General features: G+C 40.9%; 1 protein-coding gene across 1 annotated transcript in view; it reads right to left on the minus strand.

The window, feature by feature from the left end:
- PKHD1 (PKHD1 ciliary IPT domain containing fibrocystin/polyductin) overlaps nucleotides 1–18,363 on the minus strand; it is a 432,444-nt gene that overhangs the window by 235,519 nt on the left and 178,562 nt on the right. Inside the window, exons 40-45 of the mRNA XM_068558204.1 lie at nucleotides 17,660–17,817; nucleotides 15,213–15,404; nucleotides 12,185–12,310; nucleotides 9,583–9,639; nucleotides 9,217–9,347; nucleotides 855–967 (exon numbers count right to left, since the gene is read on the minus strand). Coding sequence (XP_068414305.1) covers nucleotides 855–967; nucleotides 9,217–9,347; nucleotides 9,583–9,639; nucleotides 12,185–12,310; nucleotides 15,213–15,404; nucleotides 17,660–17,817 — 777 coding nt within the window. The remainder of the gene's footprint in view (nucleotides 1–854; nucleotides 968–9,216; nucleotides 9,348–9,582; nucleotides 9,640–12,184; nucleotides 12,311–15,212; nucleotides 15,405–17,659; nucleotides 17,818–18,363) is intronic.

Here is an 18,363-nt window from a genome sequence, read left to right on the forward strand (position 1 = left end):
AACATAACTATTATCAGAATTATTTATATTGAGGAATTCCCCGGCAGTCCAGTGGTTAGGGCTCCATACTTTCACTGTTGAGGGTGTGGGTTCAATCCCTGGTCGGGGAACTAAGATCTCACATGCCGCACTGCATGGCCAAAAAAATAATAATAATAAATAAATAAACTGTTTAATAGAATTATTTATATCAATTACTGAGTTCCTACCATATTCGAGATGTTCTCTTAGGTGCATTATAGAAGTCATCTCTAATTTTCACATGAAACTTTCACTAGAGATATGTCCCTATTTCACAAATAAGGGATCTAACTCTTTTTTTTTAAAAAAAAAAAAGGCAGTTTACTCAGACAAAGTCCAGATTTGAATCGGGGCCTGACTGATTCTGAAGTTCACATTTTTCCCACGTTCCCACCATGTTTCCCAGTCCTTGCTCTTAGCAGACGGCCTTATCCTCTAAATAGCAAAGACTTTGAACGAGCCCCTCTCATCTCACAGCGTGCAAGTCACAGGCAAAGAGCCTCTTCTCCAAACTTCATCTCCCCACTCAGCTCCTGAGCTCAGGCACTCTGGCTTCCCAGGTGCCCCCAGCCTGTTGGGAGTTTAATTCATCTCTCTATTGAATTCTCCTCTGGCCACAAAAGGTGCCCTCTGTCCTATGCCCCTTCAAGTGACCTCTCTCTCTTTCCCTTCCCTTCACCACCAAATTTATGATCCAAGATGCTCACTCAGACACATCATCAAATCTCACATGGATGCCAAGCATTACACAACCCTCTCTGTGAGTGTTGTGCAAAAAAATGTTAAACCATAAGGCTTACACCCAAAATGTAGATGAACTTCCCCCAAGTTACCTCGTACAAGCATGTGCACTGTTCTGGGTAAAGGAGAGAAGTGGAGCTTGCGATGTTTGGTTGGTCACAAGGTGAAAAAAGTAGCCATAGCCAGCAGCACACACCCTGTTTCCCTATGGAAATTAAGGATAGTTAAATCATAGTCAGTCCATTACAATAAGGCTGCTGGAAAGAAACACTCTTCTCTGTGCTCATTCTGCTTTTTCACTTACTTCCTGCCAAGGTATATTGATATGCCTTGGTTCAAAAATACGCTCATTCCAATAAAGAAGATGTGGTGTGTGTATATATAGATATATATAGATATATATACACACATACACATACAATGGAATATTACTCAGCCATTGAAAAGAATGGAATAATGCCATTTGCAGCAGCATGGATGGATGGACCTAGAGATTATCATACTAAGTGAAGTAAGTCAGACAGAGAAAGACAAACACCATATGATATCACTTATATGTGGAATCTAAAATACAACACAAATGAACATATCTACGAAACAGAAACAGACTCACGGACATAGAGAACACACTTGTGGTTGCCAAGGGGTGGGGGAGCGGGAAGGATTAGGAGTCTGGGATTAGCTGATGCAAACTATTATACATAAAATGGATAAACAACAAGGTCCTACTGTATAGCACAGAAAACTATATTCAATATCCTGTGATAAACCATAATGGAAAAGAATATGAAAAATATACATATGTGTAACTGAGTCACTGTGATGTACAGCAGAAATTAAACACAACATTGTAAATCTAAAAATATATATATATATATGCTCATTCCTCTTCCTCCAGGCAGTTCAATTTGACTGTACTTTGTCCACCTCAATAGCTGGCATCTCATGTTAAAACGTCCTTGTAAATTTCCACAGTGAGAAGCTTACTTGTGTCACCTCATACAAGCTCTCCTCTTTAGTGTGTAAAAAATACTCGGGAGCAAAGTCGTCCCTAAAGCCAAGTCTCCACAGAGTGTTCTCTCTGATCCTTTGAACAGAAGAAAAAAACTGAGATTATCTGCAATGGTTATTTAATATCAATGCAGATGGTAAGGGATATGCACGTTGGGATGAGACACAGAAAAGGGTTAGAACTGAAAGAGGAAGTTCTGACCCACTCAAGGACAGAGCTCTTCCTCCCAGCCTTTTAGAGAGCTCGAGGAGTTTATTATACTACACTGTGAGTAAGGATTAAGACCAAAGACCGCAATCACACCCTTTGAATCATAGCTGTTCTCTATTTATCCTTAGGTTAGCAAACTCATTTCATCCCATAGCTTCAGCCATTCTAGACTAATATTTTATTGGCTTTAATTCTTAAATGAAAGGACTTCAGGTATTATTAAAGGCAGCGCTCTGAACCTGGGTGACCCACTGGCAGTCATTATATAGCAGTACTCCCTACAGAAAGGGATTTTAAAAAGTCTGTTCCTCTCTGGGAGTGCCACACGTTCCACACGCATGTGCACACACACAAACACACACACATACGCACAAGCACACAGAAGCAAGCAAAGTCGATATGGAAGAAAAACTGAAATAGGATGTTTTAAAACAAACAATACTCAACTCCTGGCTTATGTGACAGAAGGAATCAGTACCCCAGCACCTGGAGGCCATCAGCCTCTGGGGAAGTATGAATGAGGGCCAGAGTTGACACTGAGACGGGAGGCCTGGCCAGCAGGCAGCAGCTGGGACCTGCCCAGGGGAGCCAGCACTTGCTGACACAACCACAGGTACCGTTTCCTGAACATCAGCCGGTAGTTCACTGTGGGCACTGAAGGCTCTCTCACCCTGGGTATCTGTAATCCACCAGCCATGCCTCCTCTTTCACTCCATTACAGAACGCCTTCTTTCTTTTTGCACTAGTGGCCCATTCTTTACTGCACTTCATTCTTTTGGATTCTAAGCATTTCTCCAATTTTCTGAGGCCAGTTAAAATTCCAATCACATGTCTTACCACATACTAAAAGTGACTTTTGGACATCATTGAATATGAAGCTGAATCACTATTCAAGATGCTAACATGACTTCAGGACACCTGGGCCATCTCTAGGACCCCAGTTATCTTGGGGTGGCAGAGTCTGGAGCTGTGGTTGCCAGCCAGGGATGATATTGTTCCCCAGAGAGCATCTGGAAATCTCTGGAGACCGTTTTCATTGTCATACTCAGAGGGAGAGGGGTTTTACTAGTATTAAGTGGATAGAGACCAGGGATGCTGTTATATAGAGGACAGCCTCTCACAAATGTGAGAGGCCCCAAATGTTAATACAAACATGGTTAAAAAAAAAAAAAAAAAAAGTCTAAAGTCTTCACTTGTTCTTGAAATAACCCATACCCACTTTCCAGTATCCCATCTCCAAATTTTGATGGAAAGACCAACCTAAATATAAAAACATGGTTAATTACAATAAGAATACTTTGACAGTTTTTACTGGGAGAGTATTTATATCTTTTTAAACAACCAAATCTGCCACTAGACACTCCCCCAAAGAACACTTACTGGCATTGAATCAGTTATCTCAATTCTTCCCTCGTGCTAGAAAACAAGACATGCACTTATGATCCTCAGTTTTGGAATAATCACTGTCATTGGGCTGGCAAATACAAGCATCCAATAGAAGCACCAAATACAAGTGCCCTCATAGAAACACAAGCAAGTAATATGGCTGTTGATTCTGTTATGATTACACAACTGGAACCTTCCTCGGGGAAGCACATATGGAGCTCCACCTTCCACATAGCCGGCGTTGAGTGGCTGTGTCTCTACCACCCCCATGAGCCATGAGAAAGGCCATGAGTATGTAAGAATTTAGGGTTAGGGAATGGGGGCTTCTGAAACACCCACCTTTTCTGCAAGTATACAAACAACAAGAAAGGTGCACTGGGACTTCCCTGGCAGTCCCGTGGTTAGGTCTCTGCACTTCCACTGCAGGGGGTTTGGGTTCAATACCTGGTCAGGGCACTAAGATCCCACATGCCTCGCAGCACAGCCAAAAAAAAAGAAAGGTGCACTAGAGGCTAGAAATGATCATCTCGCTTGGACGTACACCTCTATTTCATTACCAACAAGATGCTAATTCATTACCATGACTCCACGAAGAAGGGAAAGATTCAAACATATGCAGAATATATTTCAAGGACTTCATCCTTATTCATCACCTTGGCCATACAGGTGCTCAGAGAGCATGTATTTTGAATGAATGAACAGATTTGTTGAATCATCTTCCCTGGTGTCAATAGTATTTTTGGAGCATCTGGGTGGTCATATATAAATGTTTTCCAAGTGCGTTTATAGTTGGGCAGGATATTGCAACTTCAGTCTTCTGTTAGCCAATAAGGCTCACTTTTCTTTTAAAAGAAGCACTTGAACAGTCAGATGACATTACTTTCCAGTCCTTTTTACTCTGCATTCCAGTTGGGTATGCTACAAACGATTTGTGAGCAGAAACCACATATGTATGCAGGCAGCTGGCGGATTGTGGGGAAGGGTTTAAGGCAAGCAGGGAATTTTGTGTGGAAATCAATTCTTTGCGGAAGTCAATGTATTATGGACATTCAAGCAAGAGAAATTCCAGAGAGAAATTAACTGCCCAAGTAAGCCAGTTCCTTGTGGTGTGCATCTGTAGTCACTAAAAAAAAGTGAGTTAACCCTTCAGGCAGCTCTTAAATATACATTAGCTATTGAGTGGAGAGAGCTAGAGAGCTGAAATCGGCCTTTAAACACAGAATTCCTTACAAAATTGATTCACAAACCAGAACAAATTCCCCTCAAATTAAATGGATGTTTTCAAAGGGCTGGTCTTCAGGGGGTTTCTGTTGGCTGTTCTAAACAGGGGTCTGGTCGTGGGAAATGTCCAATGCCCACAGACACATGGGATATTCAGGAGCTCTGGGAGTGAACAGTCTCTCGCTGACGGAGAGCAAAGACCTTCCAGCCTGAGGTCAACATAGGTTATGTCTCCTGGAAAGACGAAGCCTCTGGACAGATAAGAAACACCCATAAAGGAGTCAGAGACTCAGATGCTGGAGTGCGGTGGGGAGACAGCCTGGAAATGAAGTGCTCCGGACACTGCAAGGTGATGCATGCAAAGCCTGGCAAAGCCTATCTAAGGAGTATACAAAGGAATATTCCAAGTTCCTTGGACATTCAGATGGGAATATCATGTTGAGTCCTCACTAGCAAGAAGGTACAAAGCTCAGGTTTTGCTTCTCAGAAAAACTGCCCTGGACCTGGCTCAGCAGCAGCCTGGGCAGGGAGGCAGGCAGACCACTTGTGGCTATGAAAACTAAAAAGGAATATCGCACTTGAAATCCCCTTATACCAAGCAGGGTTGAGGGTGAGTGAACTGTAAAGATGGCTTCCTAGGAGCCCAGGTGAATTCCATGCACTGGGCAGAGCATTTGGTCCTAGGCTCTGGGTCCGAGCATTCCAGGAACAATATACAACCACAAACAACTGCAGAGACTTAATTAAGGATCAGCTCCGTTTCTTCCTGCCTACCTGCCAGGCCAGAGATTTTAAGGTCAACTTCTGTATGTAGGAGAGAGGGTTTAGGCTTTCTGGATTGGTTGCCCAGCCACTAGGACTAGGTCACCTTCAAGTCTAAATAAGGGCTTTCATTTACATAACAGTCTTGTCCCAATGTCGATTTCCTGGTTTTGCCATTGCTCTATGGCGATGGTTATGGTTATGTTACCATTGGGGGAGAAGCTGGGGGAAGGACACAGAGGAACTCTCTGTTCTATTTTTGCAACTTCTGAGTCTAAAATTATCTCAAAATTAAAAGTTTAAAAAAGAAATAGCCTAATGAATCACAGTAATACAGTGGCTTTAAAAAAATATTTTGCCAAACTGCAAGGAAACTGAAAAGCAAGGTGGGTAAAGGGGTCACAAAAACTGAGCACATGCAAGGCTTGGCTCCATCCTCTTAAGGGGCAGTCAGCTCTGAACCACTCACAGAGCAGAACATAAATGCCATGCCCCGTGAGACAGTTCCTCACAATATAAGGGATATCTCTCTCTTGAGCATCAGAACAACACTGGAAGAGGACAGGTTTCTCACACACACACACACACACACACACACACCCCTCACCACTACCACCGCCACCCTTATCATTGTTGTTGTAGCCTCCTTACTATCACTTTGGAATAAAAATATATTTCTAAAATATATTTTTCAAAGTACTCTGTGTATCATCCACATAGGACACACCTAATAAACACTAGCTTACTGTTTGCCCACTGACTGAAATGACCTTCACTGGCACTAAGAGAAGTTCCTAATTTTTAGGTTCTGACACATACTTCCAGTTACACCTATGTCCTTGGTTATGGCACACTCCAGACAATGGACTATGAAAGAGACAGCACAATGGAACCCCAGTGGCGCAGCTGCAAAATTGGAGAGGACTGTGCAAAATTTAACACTGAGAGATGAATTCCACAGGATCTAAATGCTGACACAGATGAAACATCTTACTTGTCAGTCATCAAAATGATTGCGGGATCTTGGAATCTATTCTTTATTTTCCTTTTTCTTCTCCCTATACTTTATGGAATTATACCTACAGCCGTTCATTCATTATATTTCATTAATTTTTACTGAGCAACTATTACATTTCAGATGCTGTGCTAAGGTCTAAAAGTTAATAAGCTAATGAAAAGAGAACTACAGAATTTTAAGATCATTGAAGATGAAAATGTCAGGAATTTACCTAATGAATATACTTAATGAATTTACATTACCAGCTTAAACTAAAATCTCATTCTCCAAACACATGCATTGTATTATTTTTCAATTTTGTAAAGTGGATATAAGAGGAAGAAAGTAAATGGATGGAAAGGAAAGGCATCTAACAGAGAACAAACAATTTGTTTTGGGCTCAAATTTTTCATTGCTTTCTAGGCACTGTTCTGCAGGTCAGTCTGCAAAGACTCAAGTGACCTATAAGTTTGTAGGCGGCTCTCTGGTTCTCTGCACCTATATAGCCAGCTCATTTCTTTTGTTTTGTTTTGCTTGTTTGTTTTGTGTTAGCTTCAGGTATACAGCAAAGTGATTCAGTTATATATACATATATATATATATATATATGTATGTGTATATATATACATATATATATATATATTCTTTTTCATATTCTTTTCCATTATAGGTTATTGCAAGATACTGAATATAGTTCTCTGTGCTATACAGTAGGTCCTTGTTGTTTATCCACTTTATATATAGTAGCTGGTATCTGTTAATCCCAAACTCCTAATTTACCCCACTCCCCCCTTTCCCCCTTTGTAACCATAAGCTTGTTTTCTGTTTGTGAGTCTGTTTCTGTTTTGTAAGTAAGCTCTTCTGTATCATTTTTTTTAGATTCCACATATAAGTGATACCATATGGTATTTGTCTCTTTCTTTGACTTACTTCACCTTAGTATGATAATCTCTAGGTCCATCCATGTTGCTGCAAATGGTATTGTTTCATTCTTTTTATGGCTGAGTAATATTCCATTTTATATATATATATATATATATATACATATATATATACACATATATATATATGTATATATATACACACATATATATATGTGTGTATATATATATATATATATATATATATATATCACATCTTGTTTATCCATTCATCTGTTGATGGACACAGGTCACTTCCATGTCTCGGAAGCATTGCAAATAGTGCTGCTATGAACACTGGGGTGTATGTATCTTTTCAAACTAGATATACGCCCAGGAGTGGGATTGCTGGGTCATATGGTAACTCTATTTTTAGTTTTTTTAAGGAGCCTCCGTACTGTTCTCTGTGGTAACTGCTCGTCAGCTCATTTCTTACTAGTCAGGTAGCGGCCAGAACACCCACCCAGGAGGCAACGAGCTACCCAGTGAAGCAAAGCCAGGCAGCACCTCTGACACTCAATGTGGGATTTAGATACATTCCAGCCTCCTGAAGGAAAATGACCTGGGCAACCCTGAGGGTCTACTACTTCAGAGTAGTCAAGATTATGTTACCCAAGGAACTAGGCAAAAACATAACTCTTTAGCCCCCAAAGCTTGCTGGCATAGTTGTGCAGCAAGCCCTGTGGTCACCGTTTAATACAAGTTAAACGTCACTCTCATTGTTCTGCGTCTACAGGTTGGTTTCCTTCAATCAATGCACTGCTGCCTCCTGCCCTCACTGGCACATTAGCTGCCCCCATTAGGCACCGAAAATAGTGTGTAAGCACTGTGCTTGGAATGAAGGTAATTAAGAGTCTGGCGGAGGGTTGAGGAGATAACCATGACTTTTATTAGGGGTTATTCAGCTGAAGGTAATTAAAAACAGATGATCAGAGAGGGAGAAGTTCCTTCTCTCCGGTCCTCAGAAACTTGGCATAACTGTCATGACACAGTAGGTACTCGGAGCCGAGTCCTGAAGAGTGAGACCCTTAACCCTTTCATAGATGGTCCATGGGACAAAATTATTGGAAAAGGGGAAACTAAATGGCCTTCCCACTACTCTGATGCAATTCCTCATTCACGGATCTATGGTTAAACTACCAGAAAAATTAATTTCTTAAAGTGTTTAGAGAGAAATTTACCAAGAAGTAATGTTAAGTTGTATTAAATAATGGGATAAAAAACCAAGGCCATCAGAGTGTATAGCCGACCCTTGAACAATGCAGGGGTTGGGAGTGCCAACCCTCTACGCAGTCAAAAATCCGCATGTAATTTATAGTCCACCTTCCATATATATGATCCCTCGGTGCCCATGGTTCCACGTCCAAGGATTCAGCTAACTGTGGATAGAGTGGTGGTGTAATATTTACTATTGAAAGAAATCCAAGTGTAAGTGGACCCATGCAGTTCAAACCCGTGTTGTTCAAGGGTCAAATGTAATTCATTCATCCTGGAATGTGATGTGATCTCACACACCTCGTGACTCTGCTGACCCTCAGTTTTGAACGCTCTTAAAGGGCAACAATATGACCACATTAGTATAGTAACATAGTGAAGATTTAGTAAGTAATTATTATCGGAATCGAGACCAAATTCAGCAACCACAGCAGATGGCTCAGGAAGATATTTTAGTTTGCATTAATCTAAATGACCAGAAAATAATCAATATCTACTCTGTTTTGCTTTGTATAAATATTGCTTCAAAGGGTGTTCACGGGAATTCTGAGGGAAGTGATAGCATTTATCCTAAAGCACTGTTTAACCCAAAATCATAAAGTAGTTTCCTGTTACCATTGTGCAGCTAGTAGATGCTGCATACCCCACCATTGATGCTGCCACTCTGGATAACTTCCGGAGTGAATTTTATGCCTCTCATTTCTGACCGTCCTGGGAGCTGAAGATCTTACCTCTATAACATTGGTGGGATCGCGGATGTAGATACCGGAGGGTGTCACCATTTCAGTACTGGAAAGTCCCTCGGCGCCAGAAACACTGATGATCACATTGTTTCTTATTATATTCCCCTGTTCTGACCAGTCTAATTTAAGAAAAGGGGATTCACCAACATAATTAAAATGTTCTCAACTCAATGTTCTTATTTCTACTAATACACGTTATAGTTCTCATCATGCATATACGTATATGTATATATATAAACATCTAGTGTGTTCAGCAAATTTAAGATATCTAACATACTGCCAGCAGGCTTGTCTATAAAATGTATGACGACTTAAATGGATGGTAACAGTTTTAAAACCAGTTTACATATTTACCATTTTCTCTTCCAGGAATAACCTCCCAAGGGATATACCTTATCTCAGGGGATGCACCTGAGAACAAAAGATCATGTTAGCTCAGCACGTTTCATGCCACCCAGGAAAATGAGAGATGCTGAAATACTATTTCTTTTTTTTGGTGTGGCTTGTTTTGATTTTGTGTTTTGTTTTTATCTATGAACCAGACAAACAGATTCAGATTATGTGAACTTTTTAGTTCTAGAGTATCATGAATCAGAAGCTCATTTTAAATTAAAAAAATAACAACAAAGAGATAGATCTACCGTTTTACTTCTTAAGAAGAGTCTGACTGTCTTCTTAGTTAAATGTCACACACCCCTGTGTCAGGTCCAGCCCCATCCTTAACTGTTTGAATTGGCCACCAGCCATCTGCATGCCCTTCTCTTCCCCTGAAAGAGCGGGAATGTCCTGGAGGAACAGGCTAGACAAGACCTGAGACCCTCACAGTCAAACCAGAGGTTTGAAATAGAAGAGAATAAAAGAGCACGGGCCATGCTACACAGAGATCAGCCACTTACATGGTATCCACACAGAGCAACCCCACAGACCCCCTTTCTTCTAGGTCTTTAGGTGTCTGGGCTTCCCATGTCACTTCATGAGTCTGAGTTTGCAAACTCATCTTGCATGGATTGAGTACATTATCTAAAATGCACTGACAGATATTCTAATTCTATCACCTGTAATGCAGTAGATGTCAAGAGCCTCCAATTCACAATATCCAAGCACTCAAGGCCAAATTCCTCCTGCAGGTTTTCTTCCTTGCCTAGTTAATGTCTATTCCATATACTTGTTTCCTCCTAAAATAATATTGTTAGGGTACCTCCCTGAATTTCTGCCCCAGGTTTCAAAAACTTTTCCCTTACAGCAACAAAAGTAAGAATAAGCAAAGTCAATCCTCCACATGTTAGTCTGACTGCCCTGTAGCTGTCCTTTTCCAATCAAAAGATTTTCCTTCACCTGATGACTTCTATTGTCCTTAGCTCTTTGCCTTTTCGAGCTTGAGTTAGTTTACATGATCCATAATTTCCCACTAAACAGTTTCCCTCTCAGGGTTAGAACCTTTCTAGCGTTTATCTTAACAGATCATTCCTAAATGAAACATACACATTTTCTCACTGATGATATCACAGAATTTATTTAAATAGAAAACACTATCTAACAAGTACAGTTAGAGTCTTACTTTCTGTGAAAACCTCTGATTTGCTTTTTTATTCCGATATAACCAAAGACCCGTTGTTCATAAATACATTCACTTCTTTCAACAAATATATCTCCAAGTGCACTAGTTAAGGTGCTAAGTGCGAAGGGGAAAATGTTCACATGAAATCTGGCGGTAAAACACATGATCAGAAACATGATACATAATTTTTAAATCAATAAGTAATGATTGTTGGTAAAAGAGCTCAGACAGACGGACTTGCCTTGGGAGTGTGGGGGAGACACTCTTACAGGAGGAGAGTGAGTGGTATGAGCAGAAGGAAAGAGCCGTACAAAGGCCCTGATGCAGGAGAAAGCGTGGTCTTTAGAAAGAATTAAAATAAAATAGGTCCGTGCAGTTAGAGTACACAGGGAGAGGACAATAGCAGGATAAGTGTACCAAGGTTAATAAAGGCAAAATCATTAAGGGAGTCTTTTAAGCCAGAGTAAGGATTTTGGATTGTATTCTAAGAGAAATAAGAAGTTCTTAAAGGGCTTTAAGGAGAGGAGTGACATGATGCAATCTGAGATTGTTAAGGATAATTCTAGGCATCGCAAGGGGAATGAACTTTAGGAAACAAAAGTGGATACAAGTGACCATTTAGAAGATTCTTGAAACATGGGCTTCTTCAGCAAGCCACAAGAGCAGCAAAGAACAGAATTCAACATTTTTAACTCCTTGTTCAACATCCAGGTTTGACACTCCATGAGACTGCACAAACACCTATTTATGTGACTTTGAATTATTGTTAAAATTACTGACAATAAATTTTAAAATCTCCCATTGTATATTTATTAACCTGAACTGAAATGCCATCTTTAAAAATCAGTTTCCTCAGAAACAGACTCAGAGACAGAGAACAGACTTGTGGTTGCCAAGGAAGGGGTGGAGGAAGGAAGGATTGGGAGTTCGGGATTAGCAGATGCAAACTATTATATAGGATGTATAAACAACAAGGGCCTACTGTATAGCACAGGGAACTATATTCAATATCCTGTGGCAAACCATAATGGAAAAGAATATGAAAAAGAATATATATATATATATATATATATATATATATATATATATATATATATATAACTGAGTCACATTGCTGTACAGAAGAAATTAACACAACGTTGTAAACCAACTATACCTCAATAAAATTTAAAAAATAAAAATAAATAAAAAATAAAAATCAGTTTCCTATTGGTAAAGCTTAGTTAGCCAATCAGTAATGACTAAATTTAAAATTAGAATTTTTAACTACGGCCTATTTCTAATGATCAGAGGCTAAAGTTTTTACAAATTGGAAATTTAAATTTGGGGATGATTCCTTTTATAAAATGATGTGTCCTCCACCAGAATGCCAAAATTAAACAAGCTTGTTTCACTTACCCACCAGCAGCGTGTGGCCTAAAATATCGTAGAACACGTTACTGTCCACCTTCAGGCCCAAGGTCCTGGCCATGCTGAGGCCTCTGCTGAAAGATCGCCACACGGTACAGCCCTGCATGTAGGAACCTGAACAGCAAAGAGGAAGGTAAAAATTAGATGGGAATCTCGAAGGTTCCTCACATTCTGTTAATCATCTCCAAAGCAAGCTAGAATATAACTAAGAACATTCTCCCACACAATATATAAAACTCAAGAAATAAGGAGTTGGCAGCATAAATCAAATCAAGAAAATGGGCAGCACAGACCAAGGTACCTCAAAGATACCAAAGATAAGCAGGGTGGAATCCAAGGACCACGTGTTAGTAAAGAAAACCACCTGAGAAAGAGACAGTATGGCCAAACCACAGAGGAATGCGTGGCCGTCAAGATTTCCAACTGGCCGTCATCTTTGGTATCTACTCTGATCACAATATGGTGGACAGCAGCTCAAAAGATGTCAAGGACGATGTGAAGAGCACTGCTCATGGACCAACCCTGATCTCTGAAAACTGCCTCTGGCATGAGGAGAGGTAGTCATTATTTCCTGAGCTATGAAGTAATTTTTTTAATTGAAGTATATAGTTGATTTACAATGTTTCAGGTATATAGCAAAGTTATTGAATATAACCACCGTTGAATATGGTGGTTTGTGAAACTGAAGGGGAAATACCCTCTACCATACTAAGAGACATTGACATTTTAGGAAAACCATTACACTGGCTCCATGGCATACTTTATGATCCCCAAATCAATGTATGTGGACTGAATCAATCAATGAATAAATATTTACTGAGTATCAACTATATATTTCAGGAATTGTGCCTTGTGCCAGAGACATAAAGATGAATAAAACTAAGTAAATTCTGAACTTGTGTATCTTGAGTCTGATGGAGGAAACTCACATTAAAATAATAAAAATGTATTATTTGGATAGTAAAATTATAAATCCTCAAAAAGGAGTTTTGTATTATTACCAGGTAGTGAGAGAGATTATATCAACACCAAATGTTTGAAGTATTGGAAAAATGACTTTGGATTATGTAATAATTTGACTTTTAAATTGGGACTCTCAAGAAAATTCTCAACTATGATGTCCCCTAAACACAGAGCCTGTAGATTACCCTCGACCTCAGCTCCCCCAGTACCAGATGCCCTCACATCAGTCACCAATGAGTTAACCCATCCATACCCACTCACGCAGGAAACACTGCCTGCTGCAGACTTTTCCCGACTCCAGACCTCCACCATAACGTCACTCCATCAGAATACGCCTGCCCATCTGAACAACCAGGAAGTACTAATGTGTTTACAGAGCTATCTATTGTGGGTGGAGGTCAGGGCTCAGTAAAAGCAGCTTGCATGCAAAGATTCCAACACTCTCCAACTCCAGTAACTGGGGACAGTTGGCCATACAGGTCATGGGAGTCTGTAGGGCATGAACCAATAAAGGATTCTTTGGCAAGCATGCCAGAAGTTTCTAACCTCTGCGTTAATGGGTTTCCCCCTCCCAGGAAACACATTTGCATTTTAACAGAGACCTACAGGAGATAATGTATTAATTCAGTGGATTTCAAACTTCTGTTAAGCACCGACCCCTTTTTCAAATAAAACTTAATGTATATAAATAAATAAAAGTGCAGGTACTCTGAAGCAGAGGTTGAGGAGGCAGATTAAGTGAGTTTTTGATGGGGGGGTTGATTATGTTCATTGATAACTCATATGTGACTACTCCCCTCACTTCTACCGGAACTGGCCCACATCAAATATTCCTCAGCATCATAAGCACCATGAGACCGAAGAAACAGAGAGAAGGACACAAAGATACTGATGGTCCTAATGTACTAGGGAAAGAGCCATGTGAGGAACCATCCTCCTATAGGGGCGTAAAAAGAAATAAATAAGGTGGAAGAGATCTGGAAAATTAGGATAAATAGACATTCTTGGCATGCAGATGATTTGAAATAAGAAAAAAAAAATGCTACAGCTGGCTAGCCAGGATCTTGCTTTCGATGACCTCAAGGATTACTTTGTCACTACCTGTTGAAATCCTAGCACCTCTCAAGGCCCACCTGAACCTCCAATATGCCCTGATGTGCTTTGCCAGGCATCAACCCCCAGAGCACCACCCTATCAAGGAAGGCAAAGCTGGCATATGTGGGTGCTGAGGTGCTGAGGTCTGGGAGCATAACTGTGAGACGGAGCTGCTGTCCTCATCACTCAGCATCTGTACCCAAGTCTCTCATCTCTGTATATCAGATTCTGGCATTGGCATTTTGCCCTGGATGCTCCCACGTCCCTCCAACTTTGATCTCAGAGCCTTTATCAGTACATCTGGTCACATTCTTCTCTTCTGATTCTGATCTTTTTTACCTACTTGTTCCCACCTGCCTTGGATGTTTCCTACTTCCTTCCTATCTCTTCAGGTCTGGTCAAGATCTGCACACTCTGCCCACTCTATATCCCCCGGAAGAGTGCCTGGTTCTCAGCCATTCTCTCCCATTTTCCCAGCAGGAGATTCCTCTGCGTTAGGACATCTTCACGAAGTGCTTTCCGCTAGCCTTGATTGATGATTTACACTATTCAATGTCAATCTGCCTGCAGTCACAAAGCCAGTAAATCGTAGTGGCAGGATTCAAAACACAGATTTGTGTGGTTCCCTCCATATCTGTTGTACCTATAGTGACATTTCTCAAAGGGTACTCCTTGGACTACTTGTTCCAGAATCAGAAGGTTTGTTAAAAATTCAGATCTCTAGGCCCACTTTATATCAGAATTTGTCTCAGCAGGGTCTCTAAGTGAGAATTTTAATAAGCTCCCCAAGTGACTTTTTAGGCATGTTAAAGTTTGAGAACCACAGATCTAGGGTATAGTTATCCATCTCTGATCCCCCCCCATGTCCCCACATACCACCTACCAGGACCCCCTGCATGGAGAGCCTAGAATATGGAAGAGGAAAGAAAAATGAGACGTTATGCCTCGGCGTCCTTACCTCTCAGAGCTCCCACCAGAGTCAGCGAGCTCACATGCTTACAGAAGGCTTGCCCCAAGTCCCGGAACTGCACTCCCTTCAACTGGACCCAGCTGGGCTCCTTCGGAAAAGACTGAATGATGACTCTGGCCCCCAGATCCCTGGATCCCAGCATCTTCTCACTCTTGAAATACAAACAGTTCTGCAAATCACCTGAAACACAGAACGAAGTCAAGGAGAGCAGAAGTATGTACAATAGGCTTCGTGACAAATCTCCCAGTACGGAAGGCACTGTTGGCACAAAGGGCAAACCATGATTGTTTATTTCGTTTAATAATCTTACTTCCCTTTTACTTTGATTCTCCTCTTTGGATTATTAATTAAAACATCCAATAACTAGGACATGATGTTGCCTTCACTCTATTATTTCCAGAAGCCCCCAAATCAATCACCTTAATTACTGTCACAAAGAGGATGACTAGAACCCACAAACCCAACCTAAATAGATGCTTATTTCAATCCAAAAGATGCCCAGGAGGGAGTGTGCAATCAAATGACCCTCTCGTGGTGGATAATTGTAGGGAAGAGATGTGAGCACTGAATGTAACCACGGCTCTTTTTAGTCTTGAGATAGCCAGTGGGGCTTTCCCGATATTTTGCCGCTTTATGGTTTGGAGGCACAGCAATCATGCCACTGAAGAAATGGCAGAGGGCTCCAGAGGAGTAACTGAGCAGCCCCCCACACCAGGGCCTCCTTCCCAGCACAGCCGCTAGTGAGAACAGCAGACAGCATGAACACAATACCACACGCAACTACCAAAGCGTTGTGACCTCAGGGTCCAGACGCTTTGTGTTGACACATGGCATTTGGTGGTGTGGACTGACCTCAGGATGGAGAAGAAATCATCTCCTGAATTAACTCTTTATTATCCAGGTTAATAAACCAAAGAAGAAATGTCACTAATACAAAGTGATGGACCATTCAACCGTCATTTGCCAGCACCCAAAGGATGAATGTATGAGGTGAATAAAGAGGTGTTTTATATTTGTACACTTTGTCACAATTTTGATTATATATGACATTGATCCATAATATTTTCCAGTGTCCAGGCCTCTTGTTATTGTATTTGGCTACCTTGTTCCCATACTTGAGCCCCACACAAAGAAGAGGTGAGTGACATATTATTTTTTTAATAAGGGTCTATGAATTTTGTTTTATTTTTAGAATTGTTTAGTAATGTTTAAGAGTTGTGGTGTAACTAGGGTTTTTTTTCCGTTAGGAGACAACAGATTTATACTGATGTAAACCTAGAAGCATGGTCTCTCTTGCAGCATGATCAAATGCCATGATTTGTACAATATGATCTGAGAATACCTGTATGAGAATTACCAAGAGAGTGTGAATAGACTGCAGGTCCCAATTCAGCAGAATTGTTAAAGTTGGCAGCCACTGGATTCTAACCCACTGGATGCAAACATTTTTTTCAGAATGACACATTTATGAGCTAGATGACTAGAGGGGTGGGGAGTGGGATCAAGGTCCCTCTTACCCAACCACATCCCAACATTACACCCACAGGCATCTATACATAGGCATGACTCAAACCTTTAACTCCAGCCTTGACATTTCTTCCAGGCTCCAGACACTACCAGACATCTCTACTCACATGCTGGCCTGGCATCTCAGCCCCGACATGTACAAAATTAAACTCATGATCTCCACCCTCCCACCCCCAAAACCTGTTCCTCTTCCCATCTCAATAAATAGCCTCCTCATCCATCCAGAGCTCATGCCTGGGAGTCATCCTTGACACTCACACCATCCTGGACCAAAGTTGACAAATGATGTCTTCACAACATGTGAAAGCCTCATAATCCACAGCCTGGGAAACCAAAACATAACCTACTAAACTAACCATCCCTGAAATAGATGTTTAATAGGTACATCAGTGTGATTCAGTGCCTGTTATTCTTCTAGAAGATAAATTGACTTTTTCAACCACTTACTTAAAGTATGTGGTAATTTCACTCAGAAAACAAACTCTAAAAGTGGGGGTGGTGGAGGGAGGGAAGAGCCTTACAGGTCTAACCCATAAGAATGTGCTGCCTGTATCCCTGACTCTGGCATTAATCAGTTTTCCTGAGAATTTTAGAAGAGGCCTGGAATCAGTGTCAAGACTTCATTATAACCTCTAACCTGGAAATTTAATTCAACTCTCCAGATTTCATTATTTAACATGAATATTTTTCCCCAGAAAAATAATTACTTTCTCAAGCAGATACTTTTGTCTATCTCTTTCACAAGGGAGTTGAAGGCAGGAGGGGAAATGATGACTTATCAAGAGCATTGTGAAAACTACAGAATATTAGGAACGTGCACTTGAAAGAAGTTAACCATACCACTTATCATTGGACAGTAAGAACATTCTTTTTCACACACTGGACTTCCCAACAAAATGTTTCTCTACCTTCTGAAGCATTGGCCCCCTGGCATGAAGCAAGGAGCTGCACCCTCTCATCAGTGAGATTTCCCTGTATGGTAACACTCCTGCTGAGGAGAACCACCATGACCTTTAAAACATGGAGCTCTCCAGCCACCCAGTTCTCTGTGGAGTTGTGAGAATATCTGAAACAAAGAAAAAGAAAATGACACATCTGAAGATATCACCCAAAATCTTTGTTGTTGCATTATTTTTTTTTAACATCATTATTGGAGTATAACTGCTTTACAATGGTGTGTTAGTTCCTGCTGTATAACAAAGTGAATCAGCTATATGTATACATATATCCCCATGTCCCCTCCCTCTTGCGTCTCCCTCCCACCCTCCCTATCCCACCCCTCTAGGTGGTCACAAAGCACTGAGCTGCTCTCCCTGTGCTATGCGGCTGCTTCCCACTAGCTATCTATTTTACATTTGGCAGTGTATATATGTCAATGCTACTCCCTCACTTCGTCCCAGCTTCCCCTTCTCCTTCCCTGTGTCCTCAAGTCCATTCCCTACATCTGCATCTTTATTCCTGTCCTGCTCCTAGGTTCATCAGAACCTTTTTTTTTTTTTTTTTTCCATATATACGTGTTAGCATACAGTATTTGTTTTTCTCTTTCTGACTTGCTTCGTTCTGCATGACAGACTCTAGGTCCATCCACCTGACTACAAATAACTCAATTTCA

The sequence above is a fragment of the Eschrichtius robustus genome, chromosome 12, assembly GCF_028021215.1.
Source record: "Eschrichtius robustus isolate mEscRob2 chromosome 12, mEscRob2.pri, whole genome shotgun sequence".
NCBI lineage: Eukaryota > Metazoa > Chordata > Mammalia > Artiodactyla > Eschrichtiidae > Eschrichtius > Eschrichtius robustus.